This window comes from Narcine bancroftii, chromosome 8 (assembly GCF_036971445.1).
Source record: "Narcine bancroftii isolate sNarBan1 chromosome 8, sNarBan1.hap1, whole genome shotgun sequence".
NCBI lineage: Eukaryota > Metazoa > Chordata > Chondrichthyes > Torpediniformes > Narcinidae > Narcine > Narcine bancroftii.
Window position 1 is genome coordinate 3,184,129 of NC_091476.1, and position 16,770 is coordinate 3,200,898.

The 16,770-nt window shown below is 42.8% G+C and overlaps 1 protein-coding gene across 2 annotated transcripts; it reads left to right on the plus strand.

Annotated features, from left to right (window-relative positions):
• Window positions 1-8,445, plus strand: LOC138740251 (protein EOLA1). 2 transcript variants are annotated; one of them, XM_069892612.1, is made up of 3 exons: window positions 1-744; window positions 3,630-3,948; window positions 8,056-8,445. In XM_069892612.1, exons 2-3 carry the CDS (start codon window positions 3,696-3,698, stop codon window positions 8,262-8,264), a joined length of 462 nt encoding a protein of 153 aa, XP_069748713.1. In that variant the 5' UTR covers window positions 1-744; window positions 3,630-3,695; the 3' UTR covers window positions 8,265-8,445. The 2 variants fall into 2 exon arrangements, with proteins under 2 accessions (XP_069748713.1, XP_069748712.1); XM_069892611.1 differs by lacking the exon at window positions 1-744 and adding an exon at window positions 1,786-1,881.
• Window positions 8,446-16,770: the final 8,325 nt, after the last annotated feature.

The following is a 16,770-nucleotide window of genomic DNA, read 5'->3' on the forward strand; positions in this document are numbered from 1 at the left end:
ACTTCCTGCTGAAGAGGCTTCTTCCCTGCGTGAGAGAGAAGATTCCGCGTAACTTTCAGGGCAGCGTCAGGCTGGGGCTGCCTTGCGATGCAGCCTGTGCGGAGAGGATGGGACTGCGCCCAAGCCTGACTGAAGGGGGTCGGACTGCGCCCAAGCCCGTGTGGGGTGACTGAAGGGGGTCGGACTGCACCCAAGCCCGTGTGGGGTGACTGAAGAGGGTCGGACTGCACCCAAGCCCGTGTGGGGTGACTGAAGAGGGTCGGACTGCACCCAAGCCCGTGTGGGGTGACTGAAGAGGGTCGGACTGCACCCAAGCCCGTGTGGGGTGACTGAAGAGGGTCGGACTGCACCCAAGCCCGTGTGGGGTGACTGAAGAGGGTCGGACTGCACCCAAGCCCGTGTGGGGTGACTGAAGAGGGTCGGACTGCACCCAAGCCCGTGTGGGGTGACTGAAGAGGGTCGGACTGCACCCAAGCCCGTGTGGGGTGACTGAAGAGGGTCGGACTGCACCCAAGCCCGTGTGGGGTGACTGAAGAGGGTCGGACTGCACCCAAGCCCGTGTGGGGTGACTGAAGAGGGTCGGACTGCACCCAAGCCCGTGTGGGGTGACTGAAGAGGGTCGGACTGCACCCAAGCCCGTGCCCGCCGTTACCCCGAAGGGGCGTTGCTGTTGCAAATAATCCGAAGGATAAACTTAGCCCGCGCTCCGCATCGACCAAGAGTTGAACTCGGGCGTCCTGTGTCGTGAGTGAGAATTAGACTAAGCTGCAAAGCTCCCCTAACCATGTCAGTTCTGTGCACTATTCCCACATGCCTGTCAACGGCCAAACCAAGGCCACCACCACCTCATCATCCGTCTGGGGTTCTCCAACCAGATGGTATTAACATCAATTGCTCCAGATTCCTGGTTTCAACTCCCCCCCCCCCCCCCATCCCCGTCTCCTTTCCTCCAGCCCTTTCCCTCTCCATTCACAGCTATCCCCTCCCCCTATCACTTCTCAGTTTTCTTCTGCCCTCCCACCCATATCCACCCATAACGTGTTGGCCTTTACCTGCCGCTACCCCATTTTTTCAAGGGCCTGCTAACCTTTTGCTTGACAAATGGCTCAGGCCTGAAACGTCGGTTATGTATCTTTGCTCCATAAAGAATGTCTAGTGACCTGCTGAGTTTCCCCATCACTTTTGTGTATTCAACTAATACTTTCTTTAAACCTTTTTCATATCGTATCATGATTAGAATTTCACCTCAATTCTATTTTTTGGGTAACACTACCAGAAGCTGTTCAGCTTCAAGGATATGAAGTGTGCAGACCACTCGTCTGGGTTATTCCTCTTCTTTCTTGGCTCTTTTTCCGAAAGTCATCTGCCCAATTATTACCACATGCCAAATCCAGCCTGTGTTCACTGACACTCACTCCTGATCTGGCAGTACCTTGAAATTAGAGCTGTTCTCCTGCCTCCAAATCCCCCAGTGGCACCAACCTCCAAATCTCTGTCATCTCCTGCAGTCATACAGAACTCTGACCACTGTGCTCCTCTATCTCGCAACCTCCTGGCCACATTTAGTCATTCCAGTGCACAGTTTTTTTGGGTACCGTGCTTTAGAAAACATCCCTGAGTTCATTCTTGAACATCTCCTTTAACGAACCTTTCAACCACCTAATCCAATGTTGGCCTACGGGGTTCAGACAAAATGAGAAATTGTAAATAAACTTTTCACTTGAATGGAGCCTCTGTGCTAAATCTTACCTGATAAGGCTTGTTATCATGTTTTACTATGCAAGAAGATGCTATGTAAATGCACACACTGGTGGTGATGTTGTACGAAGCAACATTTCTCCTCACAATCAAGAGATCAGATGGCAGCAGCTCAGTCACCAGGTACTTTCAAACTGCCTTGGAAAATGGGGTTAACCAGGCAATTTGCCCAGTTAGCGCCCCACTCACAAGGCAGCTTAAAAGGGTCTGACCCGATCAGCGTCATCCAAAGTCAACCAGGTCCCTGCCCAACCTTGGAGGTTGTCCGGGAACCCAGTTAAACTTACCCAGGAGGCATCCACCGGTGGCTTGAACAGCAAAATGGCCGACCCGGTTACTCCTGTGATGACAGTGCTTTATGTACTGGCATCACAGAGAAACCCCAGCTGAAGTGTTTGCAGTGATCAGGGGGGTTGAGAGGACACTGCCATGGGGGGAAGAGGTCGATGTCGCGGGGGGGCAGAGGGGTCGTTGCCGCGGGGGAGAAAGGAGAGGGGTCGGCTGTCGCAGGTTGGGGGAGCGCGATTGACAGTGGGAGGAGACTGACAGGCGGCTGGGGAAGACGCAGCTGGCGGTGGGGGGGAAGACTGACAGCTGGCAGGGGGGGCGAGAAGACTAGTTTGCATGATGCATCATCGTGGGGGCGAGATCCTCCTTAAATGTCTGGGTTGGTGATTTACTGAGTTGATCCTCCCTCAGCTTAAAAGGTGCTTTGCCCCACTAATCACACCTGGGTCCCAGGAGGGCTGCAGTTTAAAAGCACCTATCTACAGACCATACCTTTGCTTTGCTCTTTGCTCCAGCTCTTGGTTCAAGGTGCCCTGCCTGTGTGAGCCCAATCGGTCACACAGAGCCCAATCAGTCACACTCTCACCTCAGAGTCTGTAGCTTCAATCCTCAATTCCAGAAGTCAAGGCCAGCTAGTCTCAACATTTTTTATGGCTGTCCACCCCAGGACTCAGCTCAGAGTTTATGAGCCCCTTCCCTGTGAAGCAGTCAAGTACAGAGAAGTTCTTCCGTACTTCTGATTACATTAAAAATTTCTCCCCCTCAAGCACTGATGGGTGCTGCAGTGTTGGAAGGTGCTGTTTTTCCAAGGATATGTTAACCTGAGGTCTGAGCCAGTTTCCTCCTACATTCCGGGGACATGTTGGGAGATGAGTTGCTTTACTGGCCTGGGAGGGTGAAAGAAGAATCAGGATGGAGAGAGAGAACAGATTAAAAGGAATTCCAGGTGCTCTGTTCCCTCCTACATTGCAAAGACATACAGAGTTAGTAGGTTAATTGGTCATGTGGTTGTACATGGGCTTGTGGGCCTGAAGGGCCTGTTGCCTTGCTGTATCTCCAAATTAACATTAGGCAGGAAATGGAGTGATGAGGTTGCTCTGACAACTTGGATGAAAAGTGAAAGAATGAGATTTTTTTTCCCCCCAAATTAGATTTTATTCCAAATAAATTACTTTCAAAAAGAATATAGTCCAAACTCTCTTCACATCCTTAGTGCCACATCCATACAGTCTAATCACTCTCCCTATTTACACCATTGCCTCCACTTGGCACCTTGACATTACTTCCCCCCACCTCTAGTTTGAGAGGCTTCCATAGGTCTCAGCCCCACAATGCCCAGTGACAGAGGACTCTAGACTGTGGTCCTTCCCCACAACCCCCTTGCGTTAGCTGTGCCAAGCCTCATGAGATATGGTGGGCTGTCTGGAGTGCACTTCTGTCAGGTGTTCTCATTGCCTTCTGCCCTATCACTTGACATCCTTCCTATAATGTGGTGACTATAACTGTCTGGTTTTATAATGTTTTATAAAGGTTTAGTAACTTTCCTGCTTCTCTTCTTCATCTTACTCTTTTTTTGTTTGCAGATTGAGACTGGAAGTAGGCTTGCTATAGCTGCTCCCTTGGTTTGGAAGGGGTTAACGAGACCTCCAATGAGAGTGGACTGTCTCTCCTTCCGCCAACCTTATGCAGGTCTGATATTGAACAGTGTTAAGACACTGGAGACACGTTGGAGACCTCTGCTGGCTGAGCTGCGGGACTGCACCCTGGCCATTCATGTTGCCCACAAGGACTGGGAAGGCTCGGATTGGAAAGACATCCTTACACACACAGTGGGAATGAGCCAGCATCAGATACAGAGGTTGCTGCTTGAGGGGGAGAAGTTTGGCAGAGGAGTGATTGTAGGTAAGATGGCTTTAAAATTAAGATAACATGCATGCAAACCTGGGGGATATGGAGCTGTATTAAATGGGCTGCAAAGCGTACCCAGTAAGATTTCCCACTTGGCCTCTGACTGCACTTTAAGTATCACTCCACCAAAACACCAACCTTCTCATCAATTAAACTAAAAAATATTAGTGTGTATCTTTATCTTTGCTTTCTAAAGTACCCTGGTTGATCTGTGGAGTTTCTCCAGCATTTTTTACCTCAATCACTGCGACTTCAGACTTTAGTTTTCACGCTCAACATTGGTTTCAGTTGATTAATCATCAATGTTTCAATCCAATTTCACAACAGCTCTCATTTTCTTTACTATTTACTGATTTTTCATGTGGTCAACTATTTTTACATCATATATTGAAAAGGTTTCATTTACATACGACTTGACACCAGTGGAAAAGGAAGATTTTTCACTTATTTGCAGAAACATTTGCAAAGGGTGACACGGTTAGTGTAGTGGTTTAGCAGAATGCTATTACAGCACCAGCGACCCAGATTCAAATCTGGCAATCTCTGTAAGGAGTTTGTTTCCTTCAGGTGCTCCAGTTCCCTCCCAAGATAAACTAACGTACAGAGTTGTTAGGTTAATTGGTCACATGAGTGTATTTGGGTGGTGTGGGCTCATGGGCCAGAAGGGCCTGTAACTGAGATTATCGATAAATTATTTTTTTTAAATTAAGTGCAAGGAAGAGCACCTTAACTTCTAACTAGGCATGATACAGCCTTATGGAACTCAATCGTGAATTCAAAAGTTTCAGATAATCAGCTGTTCCAGCTTTTTTTATCTCACTTTCCAGTTTTATTATTTTTTTAATTTAGAGATGCAGCAGGGTAACAGCCCTTCCAGCCCACGAGCCAGCGCTGCCCAAATACACCCATGAGACAAATTAATCAACCAACCTCATTCATCTTCCTTTATCTGCTGCTTCAGATTTAATTCATCCCTCCTACTTGCACCTTCCTCAGACTTACCTTTTGTTATTGACATGCCTGAACCAGCATCTTTTAGCCATCACAACACCCACATATTTCTCTTGGTCTCCACTCTATTGCAGCCCATCCATGTGGTTCCCCTTGACCCTCCTCCTTTTCTCTGCAAATTAAACGTTTTATTTCTAACTTACCCCAGTCCTGATGAAAGCTCATCAACCTGAAACAACAATCTTGTTTCCCTCTCCACGGATGGAACTTTTCCTTCTGAGTATTTCCAACATTTTATTTTTTAATTACTGTAGAGCTCGTCGAAAGAACCAAAGACTTGTTGATCCAAACCAAGGCTTTTATTAGCAAAAGACAGGAGCTCTTCACAGGTGGCCGACCAGTCCGGAATGATCCGACCTGGCTAGGGACACAACCCTTTAAGGCCCAGACAGTAGGCGTGGCTAAGCTCTCAGCCAATCGCTGTAAGCACAGTCATTACACTCTAGATACTGGAACTATATACATTGGCGATAGGTCTGTACTATCACAGTCACATTTTGTGGTCTCAGATCCTCTCCAAACATCTTATAATTATTATTAATTGTAAGATATTTGATGCTCCAGTTGTCCGTCCAACTCCAAAACACAGCAATGGAAATAATGACCAAGAAGTCTGGTTTTTTTTACTCAATATACTTTGATAGAAAGTGTTAACCAGCGCATTGAGGAGATCCTAATTCTCTTCATAATAGTGCTCTAGATGAGAAATAAAGCCATAACTTTAAATGCATTGTACTAATAGCCTGTTACAATGTTCCTGTACCAAGTCAAGATGCTACAAACATTTTAAAAACCCAAATCACAGCAAGGAAATCAATGAACCTGGCCATTGGGAAAGTTGTGGAATCACTGAGACACTGCTTATATAATAACCCAAGAGGAAGTGATAGGACCTGGTGCTGGCATTTCTTTGGAAAGATAACATCTCCAAGAGCAGTACCAGAGTATCAGCCTATATTTTGCAGGAGGTCAACACACAGCTGTCTCATCCAGTTCTGCATGTGAACCAATGAACCAAGAAGGGCTGGGGTCACAGTATTTGCCCCATTCCTGAATACGAGATATTAGAACCCTACTTTTGTAGCTGCTGGCAGCCATTTGCAGTGTCCACCTCAAACAGGTTGCAACTTATGCCAAGTAATTTCATCTTCTTGTTCAGAGGCGCTGCTGGCAGTTGTATTCCAATTTACTATTTTCCATGTTATTTCGAACTTGTGGTATCCTCCTTGCCTCCCCCCACCCCAGTACACCTGGCAACCCACTATTTGCAGGCCTTGGAGTTAAACAAGAAAACCTGTAATTGTTGGGGTCAAGTGTGATACACAAATGTGCTGGATAACGCAGCATCCATTGGAAGTAAAGGGTACTATGAATGCTTTGAGGCCTGCTGACTTTTGTGTATTGCAATTGTAGGTTTTGGCTAGAGGTCTAAAGTGCTGCTTACCATGGCAAGAGCTGCTCCCCCATTCCTACCTTTAATGGTTCTAAATTGTCTTCCATCTCCCAGTGTAAAATTCCTATCCTTGTATTTCGTGGCTCTGCCCCTGCGTCTTTCTGGAACTACTTTCATTCTCCCTGCAATTAGCCAACAACATCTACAAAGCAATTTTACAAGGGACCTCACAGAGTATTATCAAATTAAATTCAGACATTGAACTACAGAAGCAGGTGTTAGAACAAATGATCAAATACTTAGACACAAATTTTAAGAACATGAGATCAGGAGGAAGTCAGCTGGGCCCTGAGTCTGCTTCAGTCTTCAAAAGATTTTCCTCCTAGACCCCTATAAGCATTAATTTCCCTGTAGTCCAAATTTCTGCTGAGTGAAGCTTTGAGTATATGTAAGAGTCAAGGCTCGATGAAATGAAGGTGAACAGAGAAATAAAGAAGCGGTGAGATGATTCTGATCTCAGTAGGTCTGGGCCACACTTTAGTGTCATTGTAAAGTGACATTAATGTACGTACATTAAGGGCTTTTGAATTGGTTGTTGAAAAGAACATAATGAACTGTTTGGTCTGGTACTGATATTTAGAGGAGTACAAAATCTTCCAGCAGATCCACAAAGTTTGTCACCTAATAGTGGCTGATGCAGAGATTTAAAAAATGTCACTGTGTATATTTAATGAAGAACATTTGTATGTATTGTTGTTGATATGGTTCATCGTGCAATAAATAAAGTTACCAAAAAATTAATTTAGAGATATTGCACAATAACAGGCCCTTCCTGCCCATCCTGCCCAAATACACCCACGTGACCAATTCATCTCCTGACCCCATACATCTTTGGAATGTGGGAAGAAACCGGAGCACCCAGAGGAAAACCACACAGGTCACAGGGAGAGCATACAAACCCCTACGGACAGCAAATTGCATTAGTAGCATTGCACTAATCGCTCCATTATTGTGACCATGCCACCCTGTGTTGGACTGTGAAGCTATTAATAGTGCAAGATAGGCAAGGATTGTGTGGAGGTGGGCCACATGCCTGCACTTTCTGTCTGTCTTTAGTGCTAGGGTAAGTCTTCTCGTCAACTCTGCTAGAAGGCTGCTATGAGCAGAGTAAGGTCACATGGCTAAAGGAGGCAGTAAAGAATTGGGAACTATATCAGATGTCAGGGCAGGTGAGCTGAATTATTTCATTGGAGCTTAGCTGAGCTCCAATTCAAAGAATCGATCACACAATTGCTTGGTATTTGATAGGGTTGAAAAGATATTGCTTAGAGGCCTGGAGCAAAAAAAAATACAATCTGCGGAGAAACTAAGCAGGTCAGGGCAGCATCTGGAGGAGAAAAAGAACGGTCATGGTTTTGGGCCCAAACCCTTCATCAAGACTTGACAAAGGGTTCCACCTGAACCATTGACTATTCGTTCTCTTCCACTGGTGGTTCTTGACCTGCTGAGTCCTCCAGCAGATGGTCTTTTTTTGTTCCAGCATCTGCAGTCTCTCATGTGTTCCCCAGCTGAGGTACCTCTCCTTGTACACGATGCCTCCTCCCTCACATAAGCTCACTGCAGGTTCTCTATAATGAGGAACACATCAGATGATCTTAACTGTTCTGTATAGCATGACTCCTCTGTGTGTGCTACAGGATTAGTCGATGTTGGAGACACCTGGCAGTGTCCAAATGATTTGGACCCAGAGGATATGAAGGAGTTGGAGAAAAAAGCTATTCTACATGGCCTGGAACAGAAATACCTCACCACCTTTACCAATCCAAGGTGGCTGCATGAACCAATCCCTGCCAGAGGACACAAAGATGTTTGGGTGGTGGATATCCCTGATGAATTAATCCCATAATTACCACTGGCAGAGAGTGGCACTGAACTGGGAACAGAGGAAGAACATATCAAAGCTCTGGGCTCGAATGCCCTAAATATGTTTTTATTTGATAAATTTAACTGATTTTCTTTTGTGTTGGTCTTTGTTATTCACATGTAAAGTAATTACAGAACCTAGCAAATAAAAAGTTTTGTTTAAAATAAACAAATTTATGTCTCAAATGTTCTTCATGTGCCGTTTCACCATATAATGACATTTATAGTTCCTGATCAATTTCAGAGAAAAGTTAAATGGATTTTGACGTGGCTATGATCTATTCTAATGGAACAAAACCAGATTCCAGGAAGATAATGTCATAAGGAGACTCCTTTAAAACTAACACAGTAAAGAACGCTTCATCGTGGAATTGGTGGTGTTCGGGAATATATAATCCCTTGCCTTGCTTAAATAAAGAGCAAATTAATTCATCAACAATTTTTTTTTAGAAAAATTGTGTTAATATATTCTTGAATTGAGAGAACTTTTGAATTGCCTTAAAGTGCTGGAGAAACTCAGCAGGTCCTGCAGTGTCCATAGGAGGCAAGGATGTTTCGGGCCTGAGCCCTTCATCAAGTACGAGCAAAAAACAGGCAGGTGCCTGAATAACAAGGGCAGAGGGAGGAGGGGCTGAAATGTTGGACGCTGCGGGTCCTGCTGGGTTTCTCTGTGTATTTATTACAATCACAGTGATCCACTTTTAGATGGTGCCTAATGAACATGGAAATTAGCAGTGAGAAGATGACACAGGACGCTTTGATCAGGGATCATCCTGAAACTTTAGCAAGCAATTTATAACATTCAACCTCTTTCAAATGCCACTGTTGGGAATCTTAAATTAAGGAAACCCATGCACCTTGAAAGGAAATCCACATTAAATTTTCACAAAGAGGTGGGACACTATTAATTTTTTTTTCATTATAAAAGTAAGCTATAAACAAGTGAGTTTGCAAATGCTGGAAAACTAGAACAATATACAAGTTTACTGGAGGAACTCAGCAGATTATCAAGTATCCATGGCAGTCAATGTTCCAGGCCTTTTCATCAGGCATTGAGATGGAGCTTGCTATGGCCTTTAATGCTTGCAATGAATAGCTAATGGTGTGGTGGAGGGGGTAGGTCATTTGTGATTGAACATGGATGCGGGTTTTATTTCTCACTGCCAGTTTATTTGAGTTGGTGACTGACTGACAGTTTATTGTCAGATTTTCCAAGTCCAGTGTCCAGATGCAGCCACCGGTATGTATTCACCCATTCCACTCAACTTGTCCACATGACCCCTTTGTTTCTCTTGCCTCTCTCTCTTTGACTGACATCTGCCAATCTATTGCCTTTACCCGTCATGTTTCTCCTCTCCCACGTCAGGCCGCTGTCGCATGCTGTCTTCTGCATTAGCTTCTTTTCTCCACATCCCAGATTTGATCAATGCTTTTGGCCTAAAACGTGGTCCATTCATCTCTCCCACTGATGCTACTTAACCCACTGAGTTCCTCTAACAGATTGCATTTAAGTTTCTTTTAAGAACACAGAAGTTTGTTAAGACAGTTGTTTAAAATCCAAATATGTTTAGTTGGTCAAATAAATTACTGTATCTGATGGGCAAAACCAAAGGTTGCAAACTTAAAATGAATGACAAAAGAACCAAGTTCAAATAAATGATCAGTATGTAGAATTCTCTGCTCAACAAGGTGGTGGAAGCAGATTCAATTGGCCTTTTAAAAAGTCAATTATATGAAATTAAACTTAACAGGATTCAGGAAAAAAGAACAGGGAGATTAACTGGATGGCTCAGAAAACAGGCTTTCTGTTCTATTGGTCTACAATTCTGACTCTAAAGAGAGTAAAGTTGTGATAAGAGTCATGGAAATTAAAGTCAGTGCCACAGCTTTGTCATATGTCCACCTAAACGTGTGCATCGTATTGGATTTCGACTCGCCAAAAAACAGAATTAAAATAGTAAAATCAGTCGTCCTCCAATCTCATGGCAACTGTTTCCTGAGATTAGGTTTTCACGGGCTCCAAACAATTACAGTATTAATGTTCTCCGCATCATATGGCCTCACACAATGTCAATTTGATAAGGGAGGTGACATGAAAGCAGGTGATTCAAATCAATACAAGGCTGCCTGATAATAGAAAAGAGACAAACTTGATTGTATTTGCAGAAATTATTGAAGAATAAAGAATTTGTTTCCAATAAAAAAAATGCCTAATTAAAGGGATCAGTAAACCCCAGATGAAATTCCATTCAGACAGAAACTAGTGGAACAAGAGGAACATAAATAAGCTTATTCCACACTGACAAAGTAAAAGGAAGGGATTACACAAAATTAAACAAGGAGAAAGGAAAATGTAATTAAAGGGAAAGTGAGGATCTTTAACAAAGTAAATTATATTTCTGGGCACATGGTGCTATTAGGAGAAGAGGGTCGCAGTTGATGTGGTTCCTCTCCCAGAGAACTCAGTGCCTTCTACGCCCGATTTGACAACAGTACAGGGAAGAACCACCCCTCCACATCCCCATATCCCCTGACAATCCCATCCTGTCTGCATCTGAGGATGGTGTGTGTGCTGTCTTCAGGGGAATGAATCCGAGGAAAGCATCCGGCCCAGATGGAGAACCTGGTCAAGTATTTAAGATCTGCACTGATCAAGTTATCAAAGTATTCACAGATATCTTCAATATCTCACTCCAGCAGGGTGTGGTCCCCACCTGTTTCAAATAAGCTTCAATCATACCGGTGCCCAAGAAGAGTGTAGTGACCCCTGATGATATACCCCTGATGATATCGACCAGTAGCACTTACATCAACAGTGAGGAAGTGCTTTGAAAGGCTGGTGTTGAAGCAAATTAGCTCCTGTCTGAGCGGTGACATGGATACACTCCAGTTTGCCCATTGCAGCAACAGGTCTATAGCAGATGCCATCTCACTGGCTCTACACAAAGCCCTGGAACACCAGAACACCAAAGATGCATTCATCAGGATGCTCTTTATCGACTACAGTTTGGTATTTAAACTGTCATCCCCTCAAAACTGATCAGAAAACTCCAAGACCTGGAACCAACATCCCCCTGTGTAATTGGATCCTGGATTTCCTCACCTCCAGACCATAATCAGTGAGGATTGGTAAGAAATCTCCTCCATAATCTCCATCAGTACCGGGGCCCCACAGGGGCAGTACTCACTTTACACCTACAACCCTGTAGCTCAGTACGACAATAACATCATCTACAAATGTGCCGACAATACGATGGTAATGGGTTGTATAAAGGAAGGGGATGAGTCAGCGTACAGGAGGGAGATTGAAACCTTGGCCGAATGATGCAGCAACAACAACCTCACACTCAATGTCACCAAAACTAAGGATCTGATGGTTGACTTCAGGAAGGGAAAGCCAGAGGTGTACAATCCAGTGATCATTGGGGGATCAGAGGTGGAGAGGGTGAGCAAATTTAGGTTCTTTGGAGTCACTATCTCGGAGGATCTTTCCTGGTCCCAACACACTAATGGCATCGTGAAGAGAGCACATCAGCACCTCTACGTCCTGAAGGGTTTGTGGAGGCTTGGTATGACACCAGAAACCCTGACAAATTTCTACAGATGTGTGGTGGAAAGTGTTCTGACCGGCTGCATCACAGTCTGGTTTGGGGACCCCAATACCACTGAGTGTAAAGCCCTGCAAAAGGTAGTGGACAGAGCCCAGGACATCACAGGTTAAAACCTTCCCCACTATGGAATGCTGCCGTCAGAGAGCAGCAGCAATCATCAAAGACCCACACCACCCAGCACACACTCTGTTCTCACTGCTGCCATCAGAAAAGAAGTATAGGGGCCACAAGACTCGCACCACCAGTTTCAGTAACAGCTGCTACCCCTCCACCATCAGACTCCTCAATGACAAACTCAATTAGAGATTCATTTAAGCACTCATACACTTTATTGATTTACTTTGTTCTCTCTGTATTGCACAGACAGTTTGTTTACATTTGTTATCTGTTTATAGTTTTTTTATTTGTTTGCATATTTACATTTACACTGTGTACAGTTCTTTTTTTTGCACTACCAAATAGTGGTAATTCTGCCGCTCCCGCAGGAAAAAGGAATCTCAGGGTTGTATGTACTCTGACAATAAATCTGAAATCTGATATGGTGGTGAATGGAAGATAATGTTATTAAAAACTTCCCATCCTATTCCACAAGCTGAGCAAAATACAGTAGAATAAAGTATGAACAGGAAAAATGAAACTGGAAATAAAGCTGGAGAGAAGCTAATACCATATCACATACAGTATCTGAGAAAAGTCAAATGAAATATGTGGCACCGAAACTATGCAGCAATTTAGAGAGCCATAAAATTCCATTCCAGTTCATTGCCCAGCATGTAGAAAATGTCAAGTCGAGTCTTTTTGAGTAGCTCTTGTTATTTCCACTACTTATTTTCTTTTGCCTGGAGAATATTAACTCTCTTTTCAATTATTTTTTGTGGCTTATTCCAGGAATGCATAAGACTGGCACAGTGTGTTTATTTTTGATCTGTACCCAACATGATATTTTCGACTTATGGTGCAAGTCCTGGAACCAAATCCCATCGTAAGTCAAGGTCTACCTGCACAATGGTAACTCTTAATTTTCTTCCAGATACCAGTTCACTGATGTACTCTTTATTGCCTCCCTATATTTTACCATATTCTGTATAAAAAGTCATCACATCTGAAAGTGAATGGACAAATCATAAAAAGGGAAAACTTGAATGCTTTTGCATAATGTGTTCCATAGTCAAGGAGTTCAGTGAACCCAGGATAAAAACATGTCACACTTTAAAAAGGGTTTTGATCATGTTTACAAGTCAGGCAACATTAGAAACACAATAACCATCATCTGGACAGCAAGATCCAATGTGCTACATTGTGAGATCTCTCTTGCTCTCCAAGATATGTGTTCCCCTAAATCTGACTTCTTGTGCAGACCCGAAGTTAACTGAACCAACATCGGAATTCCTTCCAAAACCTAGAGGACAATAAAGGGAGGGAAGGGGATCAGCAGGAGGGGTCCAGAAGTGCCTTGATAAATTTAATTCCTTCTGTGGAGACATCTGGAGTAGTTCAGGAAAAGGTGTTTGCATTGGCAATTCGGTCTCGAACAAGAGGGTGTGGATTCAAGATCACTGGCAAATAGAAGCAAAGGGCAGGTGTGAATATTCCTTTCACCAGGGTACATTAAATGACCTGAAATTAACTTGGTAAAAGGACAATGGAAGACCATGAGCGGGAATAGGTTATTCAGCCCATCGAGTCTACCCTGCCAATCAACCATGAGCTGATCCATTTTCCCACTCAGCCCCATTGCCCAGCCTTCTCCCCATAACCTTTGATGCTCTGGCATCAATGAACCAGATGGATTTTTGCAGTCACCATTGAATTGAAAAATTTTTTAAATGATCATCTTCCATAATTGTATATGATTTAATATTAAACATTTGTGAGGCTTGCGGAGACATCTTGATCTTCACTGCTCTGGTATATGATTCAGTGTTCTTGATCAGCCTGGTAGATTTAACGCATCTTCCTATACCCTGATCTTGTTGTGTCATTTGAAGTAGCTATCATTGCTCTAGTAGACCTGTGCACTACAACAATGTTCTATTTGGCATATATGTAAAATAATTATGCTTGAAAATCGTGGGCATAACAAAAGCCTACTCATACTGAACATCTTATTTTGTGTCCCAAAGGAAAATGCTCATGTGGCTGTTCCCAATTCTGGCGATAAACAACAGGCCTGAGAACCAATTGAGCGATTGTCCTTTAAATAATTCAAGAAATATGGGGATTGCTGTCAAATCCCACATTTATTGTCCATCCCTGATTAATTTCTAAAATGAGTGCCGTTCTTGATCACAAAAGATGGGGACTGTGGAGTTGCATGCATGGAACTCCACTCCACAAAGCAGAGACTGGATTTTGCCCTTTCCTGAAAGACATCAATGAATCAGATGGATTTTGAAGTCACCATTTAATTAATCGCTTCAATTTGACATCTGTTTAGGTGAGATTTGAACACACATCTCAAGTCCAGAAGGTGAAGCATAATGTCACCTTAACATATGTTTGCAGCTGCATTCTGATGAGATATTTACAAATAATAAACATTTTTGTACTTGTGTCAGCAGGAACCTTATCTACTGTAAGCCTAAGTTTTTTTGGTCTTTTTACATTTATTTGTTCACTTGTTTGTCTTTGAAATATTGTGTGATTGACTTACCTTTCAGAATAACCACTTGTCATGTCCTCCATGTGGCTAAAACTCATAACCAATTAATCCTTCATTTTTGGTTTCAACACCATGCATTAAAATTCAATATAACTGTGTACTTTGAAATAATGGGTCTGTATGCCACCAAACTTCACTGACACAGACAGGAAGGCAGTTTAATTACACTTATGCAGAATGCTCTGTACACAATAAATGCTGTACTCCTCCAGTAAGATGACATCCCTGTTTGGTCATGCATAAGTCAACAATTTCATTGGAAGGTCATTGACCTGACATTTTAAGTCTTTTTCTTTCATTCACAGATACTGCCTGACCTGCTGCAATTTTCCATCATTTTCTGTTTTTATTTAACAATACAAGGGTGTTTATCACCCATCCACCCACCATTTCCTGCCCTATTCCAAATGAAACATACCGACTCTTTATAACAGCACAATACCAAGGGTATTGGCAGTCAAGGTATACAGAACAAAATTGGCTCCATCACATAAAAGTGAATTTATGTCTTCATTAAAGAACAAATGGAAAGTCAAGGCTGCTGGACACCAGGGAAACAAACAAACTTTTGGCTGCTAAATAATAGTTTGCTCAATCAGAATGCCAGAAAGTTTAAATACCTTAGAAAGACCAAGAGTCTTGTCTACATTTATTTGCTGAAAATAATGTCAAGTGACATTCACATCATTCATCATGTTTTAAAGTTGTCTCACATCAAATGAAATAAGTGAGCACTGGGGCACATGTAACAGTGTAATATAAATTGTGACATATTTTAGAATTAATTGTGGGTTATTTTAATCCAATGCAGTGATCTGTGGGTAAGGTCAATGCAGTCTACCAACATTCTCTGTTCATACTCACACAAGAACACAGAAATGCTGGAGGAGCTCAGCCATTCTCCATAGGAGATAAAGATATATTACCAACATTTCGGCCTGAGTCCTTTTTCAAGGTATCTTTACCTCCTATGGACACAGCAAAACCAACTGAGTTCCTCCAGAATTCTGTGCTTTGACTACTGTTATGTCTCTGTGTTACTTGGGAGGCTTCTTAAATAACTTAGAGATACAAGATTCAAATAACAGAAGAGACTTTACTGACTGATGCCTTCTACCATCTCAGGAAACTGTTCACACGCACACACATCGATATACAAACGCCCCCACAGTAGTGCACTACAGTGAGAAGGGTGTATTCTTGAGCAGTTACAAAATAGTTCACATTATCCTAGCTATAGAACAACTACAATCATATGTCTGCAGACTTTTGTGTTTCACTCACACAAGAAGTCTGCTTACTGGGCTGTCCGTGTCTAGGACCTCCTAGACACAAGGGGCAATGAAGTAAAGGGGTAGGAAAGGAATAAAATAGTCAATTGCAAAATAAAACATTTTTTTCCTGATGCTTGATGGTTATAAGTCGATACCAAAAGGAAAGTGTACAACTTTTCATTTCAAGGAGTGCAGAATTTCTCAACAAGCAAAGAACCAGCATTGAAATGTCTCAAAAGAGCAAGCATAATACCAGGAAAATGACTGTGATGGAAACAGTTAGACAATAATAAATAGTGACATTTGTGGTATAAAATGGAATTGCATACATGGAATAATAACAATAGCCTATTACTAATTGAATGAAATGCCTACCAAAACTGTAAAGGGATATGAAAGATCCTCTGTAAAAATGTGCCAAATAACTGTGAAATAGACATGTTATTAAAACACCAGCCTGATATGTGGGAATCAGTACAAAAAATCAATCAAAAATGAGGTTACCTGTGAATTCAATGTCCTTGTGAAGTAGTGATGAGGAGATGGATTCTGAAAGCTAGGTCTGAATCCATTCTAATGGGATGGTAGTCTCCTTTCTCTGCTGGCTGCATTGATCCATTGTGATTAATCCAGGAGATTTTCACTCCAGTTCCATGCTCAGATCGGAAATCATGATTTGTCATTTGGCTGGCTTGATAGAATAGGTGGAAAGGATAGAAAACAGAGCACCTGGAGGAACTCCCAACAACGTTACATTGAATCATTTTGTGGCAGCTCTTAGAAACCACTGGAACTGAGCTTCCAACCAAAGAATCTCTGTCCAAATTGTTTTTCAAACAATGATTTTCAAGCACATAACGCCATAACAAAGAGGAACTGAAAACCTTGGTAGATGCACTGTTCATCATTTTTGTAACATTTATTATTATTATTATTAGGCAT

Excerpts from the sequence above, each read along its gene's own strand:
- LOC138740251 (XM_069892612.1), top strand. The coding sequence starts at position 3,696 with ATGAGAGTGGACTGTCTCTCCTTCCGCCAACCTTATGCAGGTCTGATA. Across the intron at positions 3,949-8,055 it reads TGGCAGAGGAGTGATTGTAG|GATTAGTCGATGTTGGAGAC; the intron begins GTAAGATGGCTT and ends TGTGTGCTACAG.